We start from the raw sequence: 19,927 nt of genomic DNA on the forward strand, positions 1-19,927 counted from the left end.
CCTTAGGAAAAACACTGCTGAAGAAACAGCTTTGGGGAAGGTGGTGGCATCCTTTGGAGATTAATATTTAAACCAACACCAGTCCACCCCCGCCCAAGTTACTGGAGACGTTTTTCAGAGTATGTGAGCTCAGAATAAAGAAGTGGCGTTGTCCACCTGGTATTTTGACATGTGGCTCATTTGGTGAGTGGCTTACACAAGTACTTAAGCATGAGCTTAACTTGGTTTCAGTGGTAAGCATGGCTAGGTGTTACGTGTAACTGTTGTGAAGACTGGAGATAAGTATCTGAAACAAAGTGTTACGGTTTTGACTATAAAAGTTACTCTTCAGGGAAAATGCAAATGTTTGCATGGAAGTAACTCTCACAGAGAAATAGCTGCTAAAGTGACTATATGGTGCATTCCCCCTCCCTCCTCCTCTGATTAAGGTTATAAACAAGAGTGGCATTGCTCAACAATTGATGGTGAGTGCTGACTTGTAATGATGATCATTGTATCACCGCGGTGTTATCATGTTAGATTAAATTTATGGTTACTTTTGCATCAAGGGTGATGCTTTTCTTCATTCTTTTGCATAACATACCTCAATATTTATTTGAAGGAAATTTGTTTTGAAGGCTTTATTTGAAGGAAGAAGCTTATATTGCCTGCTATTTCTCATTTGCAAAAACATTACCTTTTACCCACTGCTATGAAGCACAAGCTATGAGTAAATCACTCTATTGAGAAAATAAGTATGCGATAAATTTTCATGAGCAGTTTCATCTTGCGTTTGCCACAAGCTTGAAATAACTTATGGGGAAATGACCTTGGAGGGGGGAAGAAATGCTGAAAAAATTGTGAATAAGACACAGCACTACTGTGGCCTCAAAACTGAGGCTTCCTTGAAGCTGTTTTTAGTGGTGTTAACGTTGGATGTCAGAATAAGTAAATAAATGAGATTGTTAAAATCCTCTGCAATTGCAAAAATGGCATGTCAGTTAATCCAGGGTGGCACAGTGGTTCTAAATGGTGAGAAGAAAACAAGAGGGAGAGAACTTTAACGTCTTAATAAGTCACCCAAACTTAGCCTTCCTTCTCCTCCCCCTAGAAGCTGCGTTAACTTTTGATATCGTTAGTGATTTGACACTACTGAATTTTCAATGCCTTTTTGTTTGATTGCCTTAAAATTAGAAGCAGCTATCTCGTTGCCTTAAAAATGTATTGTCACTGAAAAAGAATTCATTTATTTTTAAGTCCAGAATATCTGTGGTGGAACAGAAAGTGAGCCATTTCTTTATCTCACTTTTGAGGTCAGAACAAATAGAGCCTATGGCAAGGCATTAGGAAAACATGACCTTGGCTGAGCAGCATGGGCCCTTCAACTCTGGTGCAACGTGTAGATGCTTGAGTCAAAGTAGGTTTTCATGACTATAAAAAAAAGTGGTGATTATTTTTATTTTTTAAAATTTGAGTAAATGTCCCATTTAACTTTTGAAAAGAGATGTGGAGTAGGAAAGCAGTGATAGCTTTCCAGTGGAAGTTCCAGTGCCAGCAAGTCAGGATAGAAAAACTGCTGATAACTAAGTGCAAATAAAACAAGGGCGAGGGTCCCTGAGGCACCCTCTGACCTGGGGTGAGAGCGCAGGCCAGCGAGGGGGTCGGGACTGGAGTATCCCGTAAATAAATTGGGAACTCTCAGTCTAAATGGGTGTATTACAGCTTCAGCTCTGGAACGGGCTCAGCAGCTCCTGTATTCTTTCTGAAGGGCAAGATGAGACATCAGAAAAAGAAACAAAAAAAAAAAAAAAGGAAACTCATCGTTGGGTATTTGAGAATGCCATGGGTGAACGGTTGCCCTTAACATTCCTGTTGCAAAAGGGGGAGGCAAAAAAAGGTAACTGTGGTTCTGTAATGGAAATATATTGTTTAACTGTTACACTTCACCCGAGCTTTACTATTTCCTTCTTTAGAGATCGAAAGGCTGTGTTGCATGAATGCTGTAAAATACATGTGCCTGAAAATCACCAGCTAAACTAACTGGTGGGCGATACTGGCGTTCCTTCCAGTCCGACAGACTTTTTTGTCAGCTCAATGAAGGTCACAAACATAATAGTATTACTTCTTTGGCCGTAAAATAAAGAGAACAACTTATTTTGGTTTGGCTGGTTTTTGTTTTGGTTTTTAGCAAGAAGGACGTGATCAAATATTTAGATGTCCTTTAGGAGTGTGAGAGATTGCTGTCTCAGGTATTACATGAAACAGCAGTTAACTTCTGTTTAATCCCTTGGTTTAGGGAAGCTGTGTATGTGTCTGAGAAGAAAGAGACATGTATTTTGCACTCACCTGCTTGGCTATATAGTCAGTGATAGCTGAATAAATACATTTATTTTTTTTAAAGTTATGTCGTCCCTTCAGTGCCTTCTGGCCATAAAGCATGTGTAAAGCTGGACAAAACTTTGAGGGTATAAAAAAACCCCAAACCTACAAAAAACTGAAACCCAAACCACCTAATTTACTACTAAACCTGCTTGCCAACCTTGTTGGATAAGTTCTTTGCTGGGCAAGGTGGAAATTTAGACTGTAGAAGAGAAGCACATCAGAATGACTTGTCCCCTCCATGCTGTGGCCAGCTGACTTGCTTTGCTAGGTCACTGTGCCAGGCATTAGGCGTCCCTTTCTTTCTGGAAGGGTTGTATATCCCTTTAACCAGAGAGGAATGATGCAGCCCAAGTAAAGTACAGTTAAATGCTTGGCGTATCTTAATGACTTCTAGCATTTTCTTCTGAAAGTATACATGGTAGATAGGGCTACCTAGCAGTATCAATAAACGCTTCAGTACAAGGTGTTCTAAAAACAAGTAAGCAGTTGTTTTTTAGTCAGCATAGTGTGAATGATAGTGATAGTCTCCTGCGTGGAAGGTTTTAAACCAATTTCTAGCCTGTTTATTGTGTAATATTAACTGATGATGGTTTATGATTCATATCTCATATGGGTTTGCTTGCTTGCCTGTCGCTTGCATCTGAAGCCATGTGATTAGGTATACACAGGTTTAAAACTTCTCACACACAATTCTTATTTCGTCCATTAAATTAATCTGTGTTTGCGTGTATAATATGAAAACATATCCGTTTATTATCTTACAGTATGAATAATTTTTTATTCCTTAAAGTATTTTAATCAAAACAATCCATGTGCACTAAGTGATTGTGGTAGGGCTTGGTAGTCTCACGTCTAATTCGAGGGATTGTGAATTATGTGAATAGCTGGTTTAAATCTGTTTGCAATTTACACAGCTCATGTCTTCCAGCTTGCACAGGTGGGTTGACTAAGGTACATGAAGTTTGGGAAAGATGTTTGGGTTATGTTGTTTGCAGTGATTTAGTGGTGAAATAGGTAGTGTGCTTTACTCAGATGCAGGAGATCTTTCTGAAGTCAGAAAATTTTTATGGTTTCCTCAAAAGTCTAGATTTCCTAGTTAGCTTAGAGCTCTTCATCCCAGATACAGCTACTGATCAGTGCTGCACGTGCAAAACTATAAAGCACTATTGGGATAAAAGAGGTTGTACACAGCTACAGTTATTGTCAACCATGTGAAATTCTGAAACAGGATGGTCTAAATGAAACTAGTATTTGGTTTCTGACTTCTAGAGCTTCTTTCTTCCCTATTACCAGCTAATGATTTTAAAATATTTTTTCTTCTCAGTTGCTTTGTGTGAGTGGATAATGTTTATAAACATGAAGAGGTATAAAACTTACTTGAACTTGTGGAGCAGCGGTTGTGCTTGCTGTGGAAGAAAAGGAAGGAAATGCAAGAGGTTTCAGAGTTCCTGCTGAATACTGCTTTTCCATCTGATCTGTCAAAGGAACTAGTGGGAGTGTGAATATAAAAGTTATTTGGGCTTTTTCAGTATGGTTGTGCTTCTGTGACTTGGAAGTTAATTACAAACCCTGAGATGAGGAAGGGTTTTTACTATGGAAAAGAAAGCATGTTTGCTGCAGCTTTGACAGCTGCCACTTGTACACAAAGCAGCATTTGGTGTCGTTTGAATTTGCATGGATGCAAAGAAATCTTGATGGTGATGTGAACTTTTCTGTACATAAGAAAACATTTTTCATGTTTTGTGTCCACTACTGGGTCTTATTCACATCGAGATTACAAGTACAGTCATTAATGTAATGAACTGAACATAACAAAACACTTTACTGGCAGCTTTGTGAGTTTAAATAGCTTCTTCACACTTTAAAAAAAAAAAGTATATTCCATAAGTGGTAAATAGATAATGTGTGCAAGCTGAGAGACTGCATGCCATCAGAGGAGGGAGCCTGTACCTGGCAGAGGTTCTTACCCTGTGCCGTTGTTGCAGGTCATCTTCTAGTGAGGGCAATGATGGACACTTCTGTGTTTCCCTTCCTTCCATTTCCCTCCCCTCAGGTGACGTTTGCCTCACACACAGACAGCTGCGTTACCTACCTTGCTGCAAGCAGGCGCTGCCAGCCTGCTCTGCACTGCTCCATGGCTGTGCGGGTCTTGGAGGAGGGACGACAGCGGCAGCCGACTGCAGCTCACTCTGGGTGCTGGAGACAGGCTTGTGGAAGTGGCAGCAAAGTTTCCGGTAGCAGCTGTGCTCCCAGTCTTCTTGGGGAGCTGCTGAGAGCTGCCTGGTCACTGTTGCGGTAGAGGCAATGTGAGTTTTGGCAGACCACGCCGATTGCACAAGCAGCCTGTCTTCCTTCCGGGCTGTGGTATTTGGTGTTACCCTTGAACTGGTATTTCGGGCTTCCCGTGCAACGTGCTGGAAGGTCTGTTCTGTAGATGTCTGTGGCTATCTCTCTATGAATCTCTGTGTACCGTATGGGGGGTCAAAATGACGCAGAATTGAACTCCTGTGATTTTTCTCTGGCATGCTGGCTTGCTCATCTGCCCGTCTGCCTTTGTGGCCTTTCTGATTCCCTTGCATCCTTGCCTCCTCCCTCGTGCTCTTGCCCCCTGATGAATTTGGCGTTCATATTTGTGGATCTGTTACAACATTGGCTGGGTTCAAAATAAGCGGCGCTGCAGTCTGCCTCTGGCTATATACAGTGGCGGAGCAGGGTGCTTACCTGGCCGCGGGCCAGCATCAGCTCAGCTTGCACAGGGAGCTTCCTCTGGCCCGGTAGAAGCTGCAAAAAATATTGGGTATTTCATCTCCTAGCTACAAAACCTGCGGAGATGTTCCTTTCCACTTTATTCTGTGCGTGGAGAAGCTTTTATAAATCAATAAATAAAATCCTTCAAAATTCAAGAGATTAATGGGCTCAGGCAGGCTTTTCAAAAATCATCCACGCTTGATCTACTTCAGATCTCTGTTGAAGTTGGTTGGGGTGATCAAATCTGCTGAGTGACTTGAGTTTGAAGCTGAGCTGACCTCACCTAGAGCATTCTCCCATATTCTCTCATCTTCTGAACAAGCTCAGAAGTAATAGGTGCCTTCACAGCATGTCAATGCGCCGGCACCTGTGGCTCAGCACCTGTGGCAATGCCGAGTGCTGGCGCAGCCCCAGGGAAAGCAGCAGGGAGGTGCTTGGTTTCCAGCACCTGTGCGGCATTATCCTTTCTGCTTTTGTTTAAAGTAATTTATGCAGCTTCCCATCTTTTCTGTCAACATGCTGTGCTCTTCAGCAGATCCAGTTAATAGTCCTTTGGGGGCGAAATGACCTGGGTGGCATTTCCCGCATGATTAGAAGAGGACAAGTGTCCTGCTCTGGAGGGTTACAAGGCTTAAATGCCCAGCAGGGCGACCCTTTTATCTGGTTGGAACAACTAGGTGAAATTCATGTGAAGGCCCTTCTTAGAGCAGCACAGTCTTAAATTGACTTAAACCATCAGTCCACCACACCTTTAAGCTTCAGCATCCCAGCAGCTCATTCTTACCCTTGTGCCAGTACAGGCGTGATGAGCTGGATCAGGGAGCTGGTTGGCCATACACCAGGTAGTTATGTTTGAGCAAGGTCAGTTGACTGCTGAAGCACCATTTTGTCAGGGGAGCTCCAAGCCAGCCGGTGGCAGCCTCTGATCTCAGAAGCCTGGGGAGATTGCAGCATAGTCAAATCGACTTGCCACAGGTGCAGTAAAACTGGGGAATTCATAGCCTAATGCATACACCAACAGCCATTTCTTTCATCTCTGAAGATGTCATTTGGTTTTTTTCTCAAATTTTGCTGTAATAGATAAGTTGTTTAATTCTGGAACAGCAGACAGCGAAAGGCTTTGGTGGTTTTGCTGGCAAAATGCTTTATTGTTGCTATGGGAATAGTCCTCGCATGCTACAGAGCTGGAGTGACTCCTGGCCGCTAGCAGGAGATCTGTTATGCCATGTTTGTGGACACTGAGAAATGAATTGGATTCTCGGGATTTAAGGAATGTAACTTAAAAGTTTTCTTCCACGAGCACAGTCAGAGGACAAAGTAGACATAAGTGTTACCTCTGTTTCACTTTTGTTATCTCTGCTTTATAAGAGTATCTTGAACTGCAAATACAAGACAGAGCTGCATACTAACTTTAAAAATATGTTTTATTTTTAGCTCCCAGGAAGATGAGCGGCCTATGTCACCCTTCTATGTGAGGTATTTACTCATTTGTTTTACTTTATTTTTCTGTGTGGGATTGACTCGTTATTGGAGTTTCATGTGGGGAGTGATGCCAGAAATGCTGAACAGACTGTAATCAGACTGAGGATTAATGTTAAACTCTTAATTATTGCTCAGCTAGTGGGATGAATGAGTCTTCAGAGATGCAAACTCTGTTGTATTTTGTATTTAGAGATGAGGCTCAGGGTTTAGTGCCAGTCTTGTAAGATCTTAATTAGAAGATGGACATTCGCTTCCTCTTTTCTTCAGTCATTATGCAGCATAGATGCCTGTCATGAGTAACTTGTAATCTGTGGGCACAGGAGAGATTTTTGCCACAAGCTTTGAGGAACTGGCAGCGTGTGCTGCTCAGAAAGAAACCAGGAACCAGATGGTGAGTCAGCAGCCCATAGAGCAACTGCTCCGCTGCTGCAGCCCAGAAAAGCAGGAGAGTGCCTGGGTCCCCAGCGTGCCTGCCTGGAGGGAATAGGGCTCATGCTGCATTTGAACAAATTGCGTTTCTTGTTTTGCCAACTGGAGGGCAAAGTCACTGCTTGTAAAAGGCCTCTCATTCTATTGACATCAGTGAAAGTTTGCTCTGCTTGCTTCAGTAGCAGGCTCAATTCCAGTGCTTTCATTTATACTTAGTAGAAGAACAGGAGCCAGGGCAATTAACAGTGAAGGGCTGCAGAGGAGGGCGGGCCAGATATTATAATTGGGTGCTTTGATCTCTGTAGAGTTTAAACAAATAGAAAGAAATCCCTGTGGTGCTTTTTGTGAGAGCAGTGATATTTCGGATTCTTACAGTGGTCTCTTAAATTTGTTCATTCACTTGCATATATTCCTATTTATCTTTGTAGCTTGAGTTTTTTCTTAGAGAATTTTTCTAACGTAATCTACAGAAAGTGTGCATTTCATGCATACTTTTAATATGCGGACTTCCATTAAAACTGTGGGTCAGTGAACCGTTTATGCAGCCAGGCTAGTCCATGGTCTTGCCTTCCTTCCTGTTGATGCACCATCATTCCCTGCAGTGTATTTGTGCAGATGTTGCTTAGTCTGTGCTTCAAAAGCTCCAAACTGTCTGAGGAGGTTCTGCCTTTTCCTTTGGGAGATTATTTTGTAGCTGCATACCTTCCGTTATCATAAGTTTTCCCCAGTTTAAATCCTCATCCTGTCTTTCCATTGAAAATGGTCCCTTTCTTTCCTTTTCTTTCTGGCTGAATGTGACCTTGAAATGATGGTAGGCTTTTGTTACATTTCTATATGTCTTACTGCTTAAAACTGTACTTTCAAGCCCTTTCCTGGGTCATGGAAAGATGATCCAGGTAGGAGATTCCTGCAAGGTCAGCTGAAGAGATTGCCAAGGAGATGGGGAGACGAGGAGTGGACCCAGGGAAACTGGTGTCAAAACAAAGGCATTTCTGAGAGGCAGGGAGCGGGTTTGGAAATGTTAAATGGACATGTGGGCGTATTAGGATGGGGAACAAAGGATGAGTGTGTCCATTGGAATGAAGGGACGGCTTTCCATTAGAATATTTCTTGCAAATAGAAATATAACAGTCAGGAATAAACACATAGTGGGAAAGTGAAGAAATGGCTAGTAGGGGCAGAGAGAGAGCAGCACACCTTGCAACATAAGGCTTCATGCCAACCTTGTGTCTTCTGTAACATTGCTGAGACACAATTACTTGTAAGTAAAGCTAGCAGCTTGTAAGTCTTGCTGCTGTTTGTCACACATCAGAAATGTGTACTTCTGAGGTCAGTTGCCAAGTGCAGTTAATTTGGCAGGACAGCTGGTGCTGGCTGGGCAATTCATGGTGCTTCAACAACTGAGAACTTGAGTGGGTGGCCAGTTTTTTCTGTGCAACTTTGAATGTTCTAATTGTTGCCCCAGAGTTGTGCATGACGTATGTAGGAATTGTGTTTCAGACCATGGAAAAGGAAGGGGAGACAGTCTGCTTTAGCTGTCTGATGGTCAAATCTATTTGTATTGCTACCAACCACACTTCATAGTTTGAAATACTGTTCAAGTAATCCTTCAAGTGAATCAGGAATGTGTATGTACAGAGCGGCCATTGCTGCACACAGAGGGCTGTACAGGCAATTATGCAACAAGGTAATTAAATAGGAATGAGAGCTCTTTAGCTTCCAAACACTGCACAATACTTGGCTTTTGCCAGACTGAAGGAGCATCATGTCCCTCCGTAAACGAGTTTTGGTAGGATCAGGCCAGAGACTTACTCACTATTCTATACGCTATTTCTTAAAATGGCACTGATTTAGGGGTTGTCGATTTGTTTGAGTTTTTTTCTTTAGACATTGGGAAAGTCATGACCAAGTGTAGAATTAATTACCACTGCTGCTTTGTAACTGAATAAGCAGTGGGTAAGTGGTAAATGAGACAAAATGTGACATAGGTTTGTCAAGAGAGGTGGTAGCAGTACAACTAAATTATTTTTTATAAGACTTTCCAGAGAGTGGAAGAAAAGGAGTATACTTAATCTGTCTGATGTCAGTAGAATGCTTTATATGTCATGCTATCTATATGGGGAGAATGGGCATTATACTAGAGCTTCAAGATGGGTAGAGAGGGTGTGAGACCTACAGGTACTGCTGTAGGAGAGGAGGGAGGTTGCTGGTGGAGTTCCTTAAGTGTCATTGACTTTTTTTTCATTGATAGCCACTGGCATAATAAAATAGAGTCATGCTCATGAATTGGGCTTATAGCAGAAATCTAGGAAAGGTGAATGGGATGAGGGTGTCCTTCAGGAGAAAATATATGACGATGAGCTATGATACAGGATGGTTGAGGTAGATACAGATAAAGATAAGCATGAAATATAAAATACGGGATGAAAAATAGTAACATAGGTAATAAAGTCATACATCTCAGGACTAATACTGAAAATCCATTACATGAAAGGGGAGTTCCTCACATTTGGAAATGGCAGGGAAGAAAAAGATGTGGGCATTCTTGTTTGTGGAGGGATGGAAGGGAGGTATGAGATGAAAATGAAATAATCAAGTTGAAGTAATCACATGACAGTGGATATATAAAGTGAAGTGTTTTCAGTATACTTAGAGAAAGAATGGATGCCCTTGCACAAGAGTCAGATGAGGCCTCGTACAGTTTCAGTAACTCCATGTTCCAATGGCATTAGATTTGTGAAGATGATTAGAGAAGCAGGCAGACCCTGGTATAAGATGGAGAAAATAGCAGGGAAGGCTTATTCACCATAAGAGATAAACCAGAGTACACATATTCCCTTCAGACTTTAGAGAGGGGGAAGGATTGTTTATGTTAAGTAACAATACTGACGCAAGAGAAAATGTGTACAAACAGGCTATGAATAAATTTGGGCAGAAAATCAGAAATTTTGTAACTGGAGCCCTCTTTTGTTTGGCACTGCAAGGATGAGATGGGCTTGACTAGTTTGTAAGATCTGGGGTTTGTGTCCATTCATCTACTGCTGACCAGGGTTATTCTCTCCCTCCCTGTATGCCTTGGTAAGATGATTTGTTGACTCAGCTGTGCCCAATAGCAGGCAAAGAGATTTCTGGGCTGTTAAAAGAAGAGCCTTGCTGGGTGATTGATTGTTCCAGAGAGCCATGCCTGAAGGCCATTTATGTTCCAAAACCTTTTGTTGCAAAACCTTGTGGCAAAGGGAGTTGAGATTGTTAAAAAATACGTAGTGCTGTTCCTTGTATAATTCTGTAGTGAGACTGTGAACGCCAGCTGTACTGAGTAATAGGTACTGAGAAACACTCTGCAGTTTCGGGTAATGAGAGCAGCATCTGGCAATGGTAATTCCCTGTAAGCACACTTCCACTCAACGTGTGCAGTGAGTTTTTAGAAGACAGGGAATCTACAGATGTGCTTCGTGCTGGTGTATATGCTTTAGATTTGACATCAGTCACATAGATGGTTTCAGAGGAGTTTCCTGATGACTATATCCTGAGATAAACCAGAGTGATATTACAGGGAAAAAAGCAAAAGCTTTGTAGTGCGGAGCTTCCTTGTTAACGTACAGAGCATTCAACTGAAATTGGGATGAGAGCTGACATCACAAGCAGTGCCAAAAATCTGCATTGCAGATACCCATGAGTGCAAGGCAAGGCACTGGACAGTTTCACCTGGTTTAGTACTTCTTTTCCTTGAAGTACTAATATCCTGTTGGCAGTATTCAGTACAGCTGACTGTTTCTTCTTTTAGCAGTTGTTATTTGAGACAACTCTTTTTATATAATGCAAGTCAGGTATTCTTAGCCTGTAGTATATTGGGTAAGGTGGTTTGGTCTGTTTGTTCTCAGGTCAGTTTTCTGAAGAAACTGAAAATTCTTGTTCTAGTTCTCGTGCCTGCTCACAAATTTGCTTGGCCGCCTTCCCACTGGATGCCGCCACCTGAGTGGGACATACCAGAAAAGGCCCACAGGATTGCTGGACCCTTTTACAAGTCATGATTACGTTGTGTGATGCACATTAACGTCCTGTATCACATTGGCACTGGCTGAAAATAAACACCGGCCTGCTGGATGCATCTGCTCACATGTCCAGCTACTGTGCAGGTCAGAGTTCCCCTTAGGAGTATTTCCCTTCTCTGTAGAGGAACCTGTACAGACTCAGCCATCCAAATTCTCCAAGGTAAGTTGAGTGGCTTGTATGAATCCCCTTCAGGCTTGTCTCTGCTCCAAGCAGTAGGTGTCAGTGTGCACCCATCATAAAGGGTGATCCCAGTACAAGTGAAACAGCAGGAATCCTGAAGAAAACAAGACAGTTGCTTTCAGTGGGTTTAGTTTTCTGCATGGTAAGAAGGTAGCGTCAAATATAATGTACTGCATTTAAAGAAAGGGTAACTGAATCTGAGCTCACAAAAGCATTAAGATGCTGAGAAAACACTGAAAGTCTGTCCTCTGTGTGATGGGACATCCCAGTAACTAAAAGCACATCTCTATTCTTAAACTAATTATTTTCACATTTTGTATGGAGACACAATCCTCCTTTTTGGGAAATGTGTGTCAATTGAAGTAGTTGTCTTAAAATAGATCCAATGTGAGTCTGCAGTATTGCATGACACTGTGTGCCACAGTTGTGGAGAGTGAAAAGTGTTTCAGCTATGTAAGTACCTATGAAATAGGAATTTCCTAGGCCACAGGTTGGAATAATGTATTTGGAAGGACTTCAGAAATTTACCATCTGAAATGCCAGAGCCATTTAAACATCTTCCTCTGTGCTGGAATGGCAAAATGGTAAGAAGCTTTTGCATCTGTTGAGGCTTTCTTACTGTTGTGCTTGGCTTTAAAAAACAAAGAAACAAACAAAAACAGGGGAAAAAATAGCTTTGCTTCCTGCGTAAAGCAGATGGAGATTAATAACGCAATGAAGGACCTTAGTTCCAGATCGCAAGTATAGCTTATGATTTAGGCCATTAAGTATGGTCAAGAATTAATTCATTAACTTCATAAATGAAAACTCAGTCTGGAAAAGTACTACGTCACTAAGTTTGCTCTGGCTGATATTTTTACTTTGCTCTTTTATACCTGGATGCCCTAACGTTTTGCTCAGTAGTACCTTGAATGAAAAAAAAACAACAGGTGAGTGGGGTGGATGTCCAACTGTTAGTTGCCTGCTGTCACAGGATGCACAATGCAGATCAAATAGGGTGCAGGTATTGCATGAGAGAATTCTTACTCCAGTGCGTATCTTTTAAACCTAGAGAGTACTAGTCAGGGGAGGCAAGGGAGGTTAAATGTGTTAAAGGTGATGGAAAATACAACCTTCCCATACTTGAGGTAGAACCAGAATGGGACGAGAGGCCATGCAGTAAGAGTTGACCTTGTGTGTGGAGCAAGGTGTTATCCAGAGCTGGTGACACCTCGGAAAGTGAGCAAGAGACTTCAGTAAACAAGTTAACACTGGGAAGTGCTAAAGGTCAGACTTCCCAAAAGGAAAAGCAAGAACGTTGTAAGAAGCCAGTTCAAAAGTTTATAGCGCTTAAAAGAGCTGTGTGCCTTGATGCAGGTTTTGTGGCTGGCTTTCTGAAAGTCAAAGTCCCCAGAACTGGGAAACACTCCTGCTGCTTTCCATCAGCTGAGGAGAACCTTTAATTTCTATCGAAAGTCACTATTTCTCAGCTTGCTCTGTAGCAGCTGCATAATTTAATAAAGATGATCTAGCTGTGGAGATAATTGACTATACATATCAGTGAAGTGGAGCAGACATGAGGAGAAAATAATTAAGCAAAGCAGAACATGAGTTCCCATTGTCCGGATGATTTACTGAGCAAAGCAGCCCTTCCGAGGCAGCTGCCCATACAGGCGGGCATGCCAAGAGGGCTCTTCGGGGCATGGCTCTTCTCTCGTGCTCTGTGAAGCTTAAATCCAAAGGCAGAGCAACTTTTGCCACCCAAGAAGTTTGGAAAACCCCACAGGATATGCCCTGCCTGCCTGGTTGCTCTTCTGGGCTGTGAAATCCTTACAGGGCTGTGCCTTTCCCTGCGTTTAGTAACGCGCTGGAGCACCTCCTGCTCTGTCCTCTGTCCCTGAGCAGGCTCAATTTCTAAAGCCACTGTGTAACTCTCCCCTCCACCATTTGTTTTGACTGTCAGCTTCCTTGATGTAAAAAAGGTTGGTGCAGAGTAAATAAAGCAACTTAGCAATGCATTTAAATTAAGCTTCAAAATGAAATAGCAAGGAAAATTACCAATTGCGGAATTAAAAGGAATTTAGTGGATCTGGAAAAACTCTGGTTTAAAGTCTCCATCTTATTGAGAGAAAGCTAATAAAAGAGCATTAAAATATCACAGGGCTATGAATAAAGCTATATTCGGTATGCCAGGAAGCAGTATTTAGGAGGGAAATACAGTAAAATCAGAATATCACAGCTTCATTTTGTAGTCATCCACCCCGCTGGCATGTAGCTGTATACATATTTTCTTGTGATTTATTGGTAGTTTGAAAATCACCGTATTAGTGGCTCTCCAACAGAATCTGTATCATCTCAGTAGGGCTTTTCTAGATACCACAAAGTAGTTGTTACACAGATACAGCATCATTATGAATTAGCAAGGTTAATGGACTTAAAACTGCATTGGTGTTAGTAAAGCACATGATTCACTGAGAAATAGACAACTACAGTATTTATTGGGGTGTTAGGGAATTTTTTGGCATTTTATTTAGGTATTTTTGCAGCTTTATCTTTTATTTCTTCTTTTTATTACTTTTTGCGTAAAGAAGCTGGTGCGTTTTCAGTACTGATGCGAGTGGTTTGCAGATAGTCAGTTGGCCTTGAACACCACAGAGTTATCAGCATGAAGTTTTACTTACATACGGTATCTAGCCTTTCATCAAGTTTATGTGAAAGAGGAGTTTGCATTTTTGCACAGTGTTAATTCCGTTGGAAATAGAGGGAAGAGCTATTTCCTGAGATCTTCTGTCTTGTCTGATGAGTATATATACCTACATCCTGGGGATGTTTTAAAAAAAACAGAATCCAAACAATCCGATCTCCTCCCCACCACCACTTTTGTGAAATGAAAACAGAGAAGAAAGGTGTGATATGAAAGACACCCCCACTCAGTATGAATTGCAAGTAAATATTATAGGAAGTTGATACAATATTAACTTACTCCCACGCATGTAGGAGCAGTAGTCAGTGTATGAATTGTATCTTGGAACATGGTTTAGCCTACCACACTAGCATCTTTCTTCCTAATTCATCTCCCACGGGAGGCCACATCTTAAAAAATGGTTTCAGGCTGTGAAGAGCCCGAATAGTTCATGTAAGTGAACGGGAAAGCAAGTAGGGTACTTGACATTTACTCTTCAAATTTCAAAGCCAACCAGTAGTTAATAGTCAAGATATCACATGTGGAAAGAGAGGGATCTTGCAAATATTTTGTTTTCCTATGTGCAGATTGCATGCCCATAATAATAAATACGGTAATATTTGTTTGTATGTCTTCTGTTCATGAAATCATCTGAATGACACAGCTGCTGGGATGCTGTGCAGGTGATGTGGGATATACTGGCAAATCGATGTTTTTCACACGGTGCCACTGCTGCAGGGACCTGTCCCTGGGCTGGAGACGAGCACCGGGTGAAACTGGGACTGGAAGAGAAGCACATGTGCTTCGGGCACACTGCTTTGCTCACACCGAGGGGAGCACTGGCTCAGCCAAGGGAAGCTGAAGCGTATGGGGACTCTGATTTGTAGTTGAGTGTTTGTGGGGGTTGTACTTCACTGCAGGAGTTAGCCTGGTTTGTTAGTTTGGTTAAACTGGCTGTCGTGGCTCTTCATTTACCCTTCTCGTCCTCTGTCACCTGCCTTCCGCCACAAGTGACACTCAAACCCAGGAAAGCCACAGAGCGGTTATGACCTGAGAGTGCTGCAGCGTCTTGGCTGGCTCTGGGTCTGTATGGTGAAGCGTGAAATATTTGAGGGAAGCAGAGGAGGAAACCTTTGGCTGGTGGAGGGAAGTCAGCCGTTGGTGGTTCTTCTGCATTGAAACGGTTTGGGAGAAGGTGGTAAAGGCTGAAAGTAATGGATGGTGGTTTTGGCAGGAGGCAGAATTTGTGCCCAGCCTGGCTCATACCCTGGCCATGCAGTGCCATTTCATTGGGATAGATCAGTCGGTGGTACTGCTAATTCCGTTGCTGATAACAGGGCTAAATCAAAATGAAGCCCCTAGGCATGTAACTTACTTGACTTAACAAAGATCACAAGAGGAATGAATAGGCAAAAAGTGTCACCTTGTCTGCAGAGCCGAGTCAGTGTGGGGGAAGAAGGGGCAGGATGGGACTCAGCTTGGCAAAGGGAGGCGAGCAGTGACAGTGTAAGGCAGACCTCAGCTGCGCAAAGTGGCACGTCAGCTTGTTCAGAAGGGCTTTAAACAGCAAGCGATGACACCTACAGTCACGTTGGCTCTGCCTGAGCCTGAAAACAGACAGAGGGAAAAGAGAAAGAAGAGAGCATACGTTTTATTTTTTAAAACGTGAGGCAAAGAACACGAGTATCAGAGTAGCAGGAGAACTGTGCAAAATATGTATTTTGACTTTGTCGTCCATTAATATTTAAAGATTCTTAAATATTAAGTCACCTTTCACAGACCATACATTTTCAAAAGACAAGGACTTTTGTGATAAGGCTAAAAACAACCTGCAGCAGCAGAAGGGTAAGAAGAAAGCCAATAATCTGGAGCATGTTGAGGTTGAAATATTTTCTGTTACACCTTGGCCTACTGCAAGGGCATGACAGGAAAATTAATTCTTTAGGATATTGGCATTGTCAAAATGCGCCACAATACCATGGGAGTGAAAATTCCTTAAGGGGAAAACCCTTTTACAAGTCATGTGCACACACATGCAATTGCTGTTGAGACGACTCAGACCTTTAAATCTTAGTACTGCAAAGAAAAGGGGTTTTTAAGACCTTGTTATGATACTTAGATCTAACTTTCTCCGCTTTTTTTCTTTTCCACAGTGCCCATGTATCACAAGTCAGCAGTAACATTCCTGCTACAGGAGAGTAAGTATCTCCTACAATTTTTGTAGCTGCCTTTTTTGTATGTCAGAGCTTTTTAAAGTATTGCTGGTTATTCGTTGATTTCTCTTTAAGAATTGTGCTTACACAAACAAAAAGACAAATGTTTCCCAAACCAAAGCATCTGCAATGATAATAAATCACATCCTTCTGAAAAATTCTCAGGCCCTTGGTTCTTTTCTCACACTGTGCCTGTGATGTTTTGGTTAGGCAGGACTTGCATATTTGGAGAAGCCATTCATACTGTGTCATCCTCTTGCCTTTGTTTGCACCTTGTTGTACCCCAGCAGAGGACAGGGCTTGACCCCACTACCATAACTGGGAGCAGCAGAGTTAACAAGTTGGTTCCCTTGCTGGAGCTGGAAATTCCCAATGGTTGATGGGTTTGCAGAACTGATTCTTGTCAATACATGAAACACAGACATACTTGCCTGGTTAAACCACATGGGGTTTTGCAGTTGCAAGACCTTTTGACATTTTTGGGAACTGCAGTCTCAGCAGACTTCTAACTATAGCAACTTAGCAACAACTTCTGTAAATTCTCGGGAGAAGTCAGCACAGGTACAGGTTCCCATACTCATAGCTACTCAGTTGAAAATTAACCAGCAAATCCTGCAAATAACTTTTTTAGTTATGGAGAAAGCACTAGAAGCAATATATGGACTTTGGACAGGCATGTTTTTGAAAAACTCATTCTTCAGTAGACTGCTTAAAGCATTGCAAGAAACAGGGGTGGGGTATGCAAAAATGTGTTTCTAAATGATCTTTTAACATACACACACACACATTTAGAGTTTGCCCATAAAAACTTCCTCGGAAGGAAGGATATATTACAAGAAAATGTTAGTACCAAAATGAAGGAGATTTGATTGTGTTGAAAGTTGAAGTAGTCTCACATCTTTAACTGATGCAACTGCAGAGGGTCCCTTGCTGTGGCTTGTGTGGAAGCCCTCTTACTGCCGGTGGGCGTGCTGGTGATCGCACTCCAGAGCAAGTCAAGTTTCGTTGTGGGTGCATTCATGGCGTAAGAACAGTGCGAAAGCAGCGTGAACTCAGGTGAACTCAGAACCAAACGCATGCTTGGTCACCGAGTTAAGTGTGTGAGGAGGTTGTAGTGAAGTGCTGTTTGCATGTTCTCATCCCTCTGTGGGAGAGCAGTGAATCACCTTGCAGATGATCCTCATTGCCTCGCTGAGCTCGGATTGTCCAAGAGGCTTGGCCGGTGTCAGCATGGCTGGATATCAAATACAATTTTGTCAGGGCAAGGACTGTTAAAGTGGAGAGTGAAAGTTAGGCACCAATGTCTAGTGCAGTAAGTGAAATTAGCTGTTTTACTGAAGGTTCAAACATCCCTAAAAATAAAAAAGAACAAGATGAATTGGGAAGGCTTAGCTCTTCTAAGGGTCATCAGGGTATCTGAAGATTTTGGCTTAGCTCTTTGCAGATGTCAGAGTGCTAGGACATTTTTATACTGCCTTGCCATCGTAAAACATAACCCTCAGATACCCTTGCTTTATTTAATGTTGCAGAGAGGGAGCTCCACAGTCTTTGAGCTCAATTGACCTTATTTTTCGGCTTGACAGGTATTTAGAGAAGACAATCCGCTCAGCCGTGGAGCAGCATCTCTTTGATGTTCATGGCTCAGGCGGCCAGAGTTCAGAGGACTCTGAATCGGGAACATCTTCAGCCTCTTCTAATGTGTCTGCCAGGCAGAGGAGGCGATACCACAAAGAGCAGGAGGAAGCCCGGAGAAACAGAGACATGTATGAGCCTGATTTCTTTGTTCTGGAAAGTATATTTGATTAAGTGTACCCTAGTCATGTCCTCTTATCAAGGCAATGCTTAGTTCTGTTATGAAATGCACTGGCCCTTGCCCTGTGTTGAAAGTGCAGAGCAGGCTGCAGTGCCTGTGCAGAGCTCCATTGCATCAGTTAGAGCTGGAAAATGTAGTTTGTTAGAGGTCATGGATCTTACCATGCGCAAAGCATGATAAGAATCCGGTTTTTTACACAATATAGTGGAGTTTTTAATTACAGTATTTGTTGCTTTAGTGGAAATTCCCAAGCAGTTGGCCCCATTGCCTGTAACTTTCTTTAGATAAAAACACTGCGTTTAGATGCTTTTCTGAATTCAGAATGCCTTCAGAAATGAGATCAAGTTCCCCTTTTGTATGCGGAGGCACAGCTTATGTTTAGGTTTATTGAAGAGACTTGGGAGTTTGTCTGAAAGTAGAAAAAACTTCCTTTTGCTTAATCAATTTAAGAATTTTTATCCACCCTGTTACACAAAATTTAAGAATTATTTAGTGGTGAGTTTCATCAAATGTCTGTCAAAGAGTAAAAATAATACCTGTTTTTCCTTTTATGCCCCTCTGCTTGGGGCATATATTGTGTGGTACAAATGTATTACCATCGCAGCCTTAACAAACACTTCCCCAAGGCATAGCTATCTTTGAGGAACTGTAACGACAGACTTTGCAAGGCCGTGATCTAAACAGTGCTTACACATATATCTAGCTTTTAACACAGCACTTCTTCTTGTAAAGAGTGTGTATATTTGACTGTAGTATTGGATTGCTAGGATTTCAAGTTAGATTCCAAAACAAACATTTAGTTTCTTGGGTTTTTTCTCTGGGTGCTGAATGCCCCAAATCCTATTGGATCTGCACCTTCCTATACAAAGCCACTTCTGTACAGGTGCATAACCAGCAATACCTTGTGTTAATGCTGCAGCCGTGGTATTTCCCAAAATGCATCAATGCTACTGTTGTAAAAAAGTCTGTAGTTACAAAATAATAAGCCATATCCATAGTGAATGAAAATACGCTGTGAAGATGGACTGGGAAATCAGCGTTTGCAAGTCACCCAAGTATCTGGCAGCAGCTCTGAAGTAGTTTTTCTTGTTTAGTAGCCCTGCCGACAGGCTTCTCAGGTAAGTAGGTCAGGGACAGGCTAGTGTACGTGTTCGGAAGCATATAGTACTGCAGGGCTTTTTTTTCAACATTGAGTTACAGAGCTGCCTTTAGACATGGTTGACACAGTAGCTCAGGCTCGGTCCGTAAAGCTGGAGACAAGGATTTAAAGCCCGCTGGAAGTGTGAATGCTCTCTATGGTTCAGATTGTTTTCCCTGGTTCCCTTAGGTAGATTGCTGAAACTCTTTGGGGTGAACTGTCAAACTTGGGAGTTCCTTTCAAAACTTCTTTCGGTTGTTGGTTTGATTGTCAGTGATTTAATCTCTTTGCCTTGTGATGTATCACAAGAGGATTTGTAATGCCACAAGATGGGACTTAAGACAGGAAGAATGTTTATCACAAAAACACATAGGTGAACTCCCAGGCTTTGCAGACTACGTGATCTAGACACTATGTATATGTAATTGGTCTGCTCAGGGGTTTGTAAAAACTTCCACAAAGGCAGATGTCTTACCTTAGAAGTTTAATCATAGAGATACAAAGAAGTATTAGAAATCTCTTCCACCAACAAACCCTAGAGATTCATGATCTAGAAAACCTCTGAAATTTTCTGGTTTTGTTTTTGATCTGAAAACTTTCTCGTGCTGGCACTGTGCAGATACTACAGAGGAATGGGTTTCTTGTCATACCAGTGTAAGTCTAGATAAATTCTCCTGCTGTTCGTGACAGCAGGCTTTGGAGTTGCACAACGCTGTATGAGGGAGCTGCACATACAACAGTTAGCAAATGTTCCACTTTCAATGTCAAGTGTAAGCAGCCTGCCTTTAGCCTCCAGCAGGGTAGGACAGCGTAGAATGAGATGTGTTGGGTTTCTCTTGTTCCCGTAA

At 42.1% G+C, this 19,927-nt stretch overlaps 1 protein-coding gene across 10 annotated transcripts in view; it reads left to right on the forward strand.

The window, feature by feature from the left end:
* FAM13A (family with sequence similarity 13 member A) overlaps positions 1–19,927 on the forward strand; it is a 133,755-nt gene that overhangs the window by 77,052 nt on the left and 36,776 nt on the right. For 7 of the 10 annotated variants that reach the window (XR_008745682.1, XM_055795251.1, XM_055795252.1 and 4 more), the window contains 3 exons: positions 6,544–6,585; positions 16,069–16,113; positions 17,712–17,891. Coding sequence is in view for 9 of the 10 variants with exons in the window: in XM_055795251.1 (XP_055651226.1) it covers positions 6,544–6,585; positions 16,069–16,113; positions 17,712–17,891 (267 nt within the window). In the remaining variant the exon portion in view is untranslated. Of the gene's footprint in view, positions 1–154; positions 184–1,852; positions 1,877–6,543; positions 6,586–16,068; positions 16,114–17,711; positions 17,892–19,927 lie in introns of those variants that run through there. The other 3 variants (XM_027779949.2, XM_027779950.2, XM_055795254.1) reach the window with 3 other exon arrangements.

The sequence above is a fragment of the Falco peregrinus genome, chromosome 2 (assembly GCF_023634155.1).
Source record: "Falco peregrinus isolate bFalPer1 chromosome 2, bFalPer1.pri, whole genome shotgun sequence".
Classification (NCBI taxonomy): Eukaryota; Metazoa; Chordata; class Aves; order Falconiformes; family Falconidae; genus Falco; species Falco peregrinus.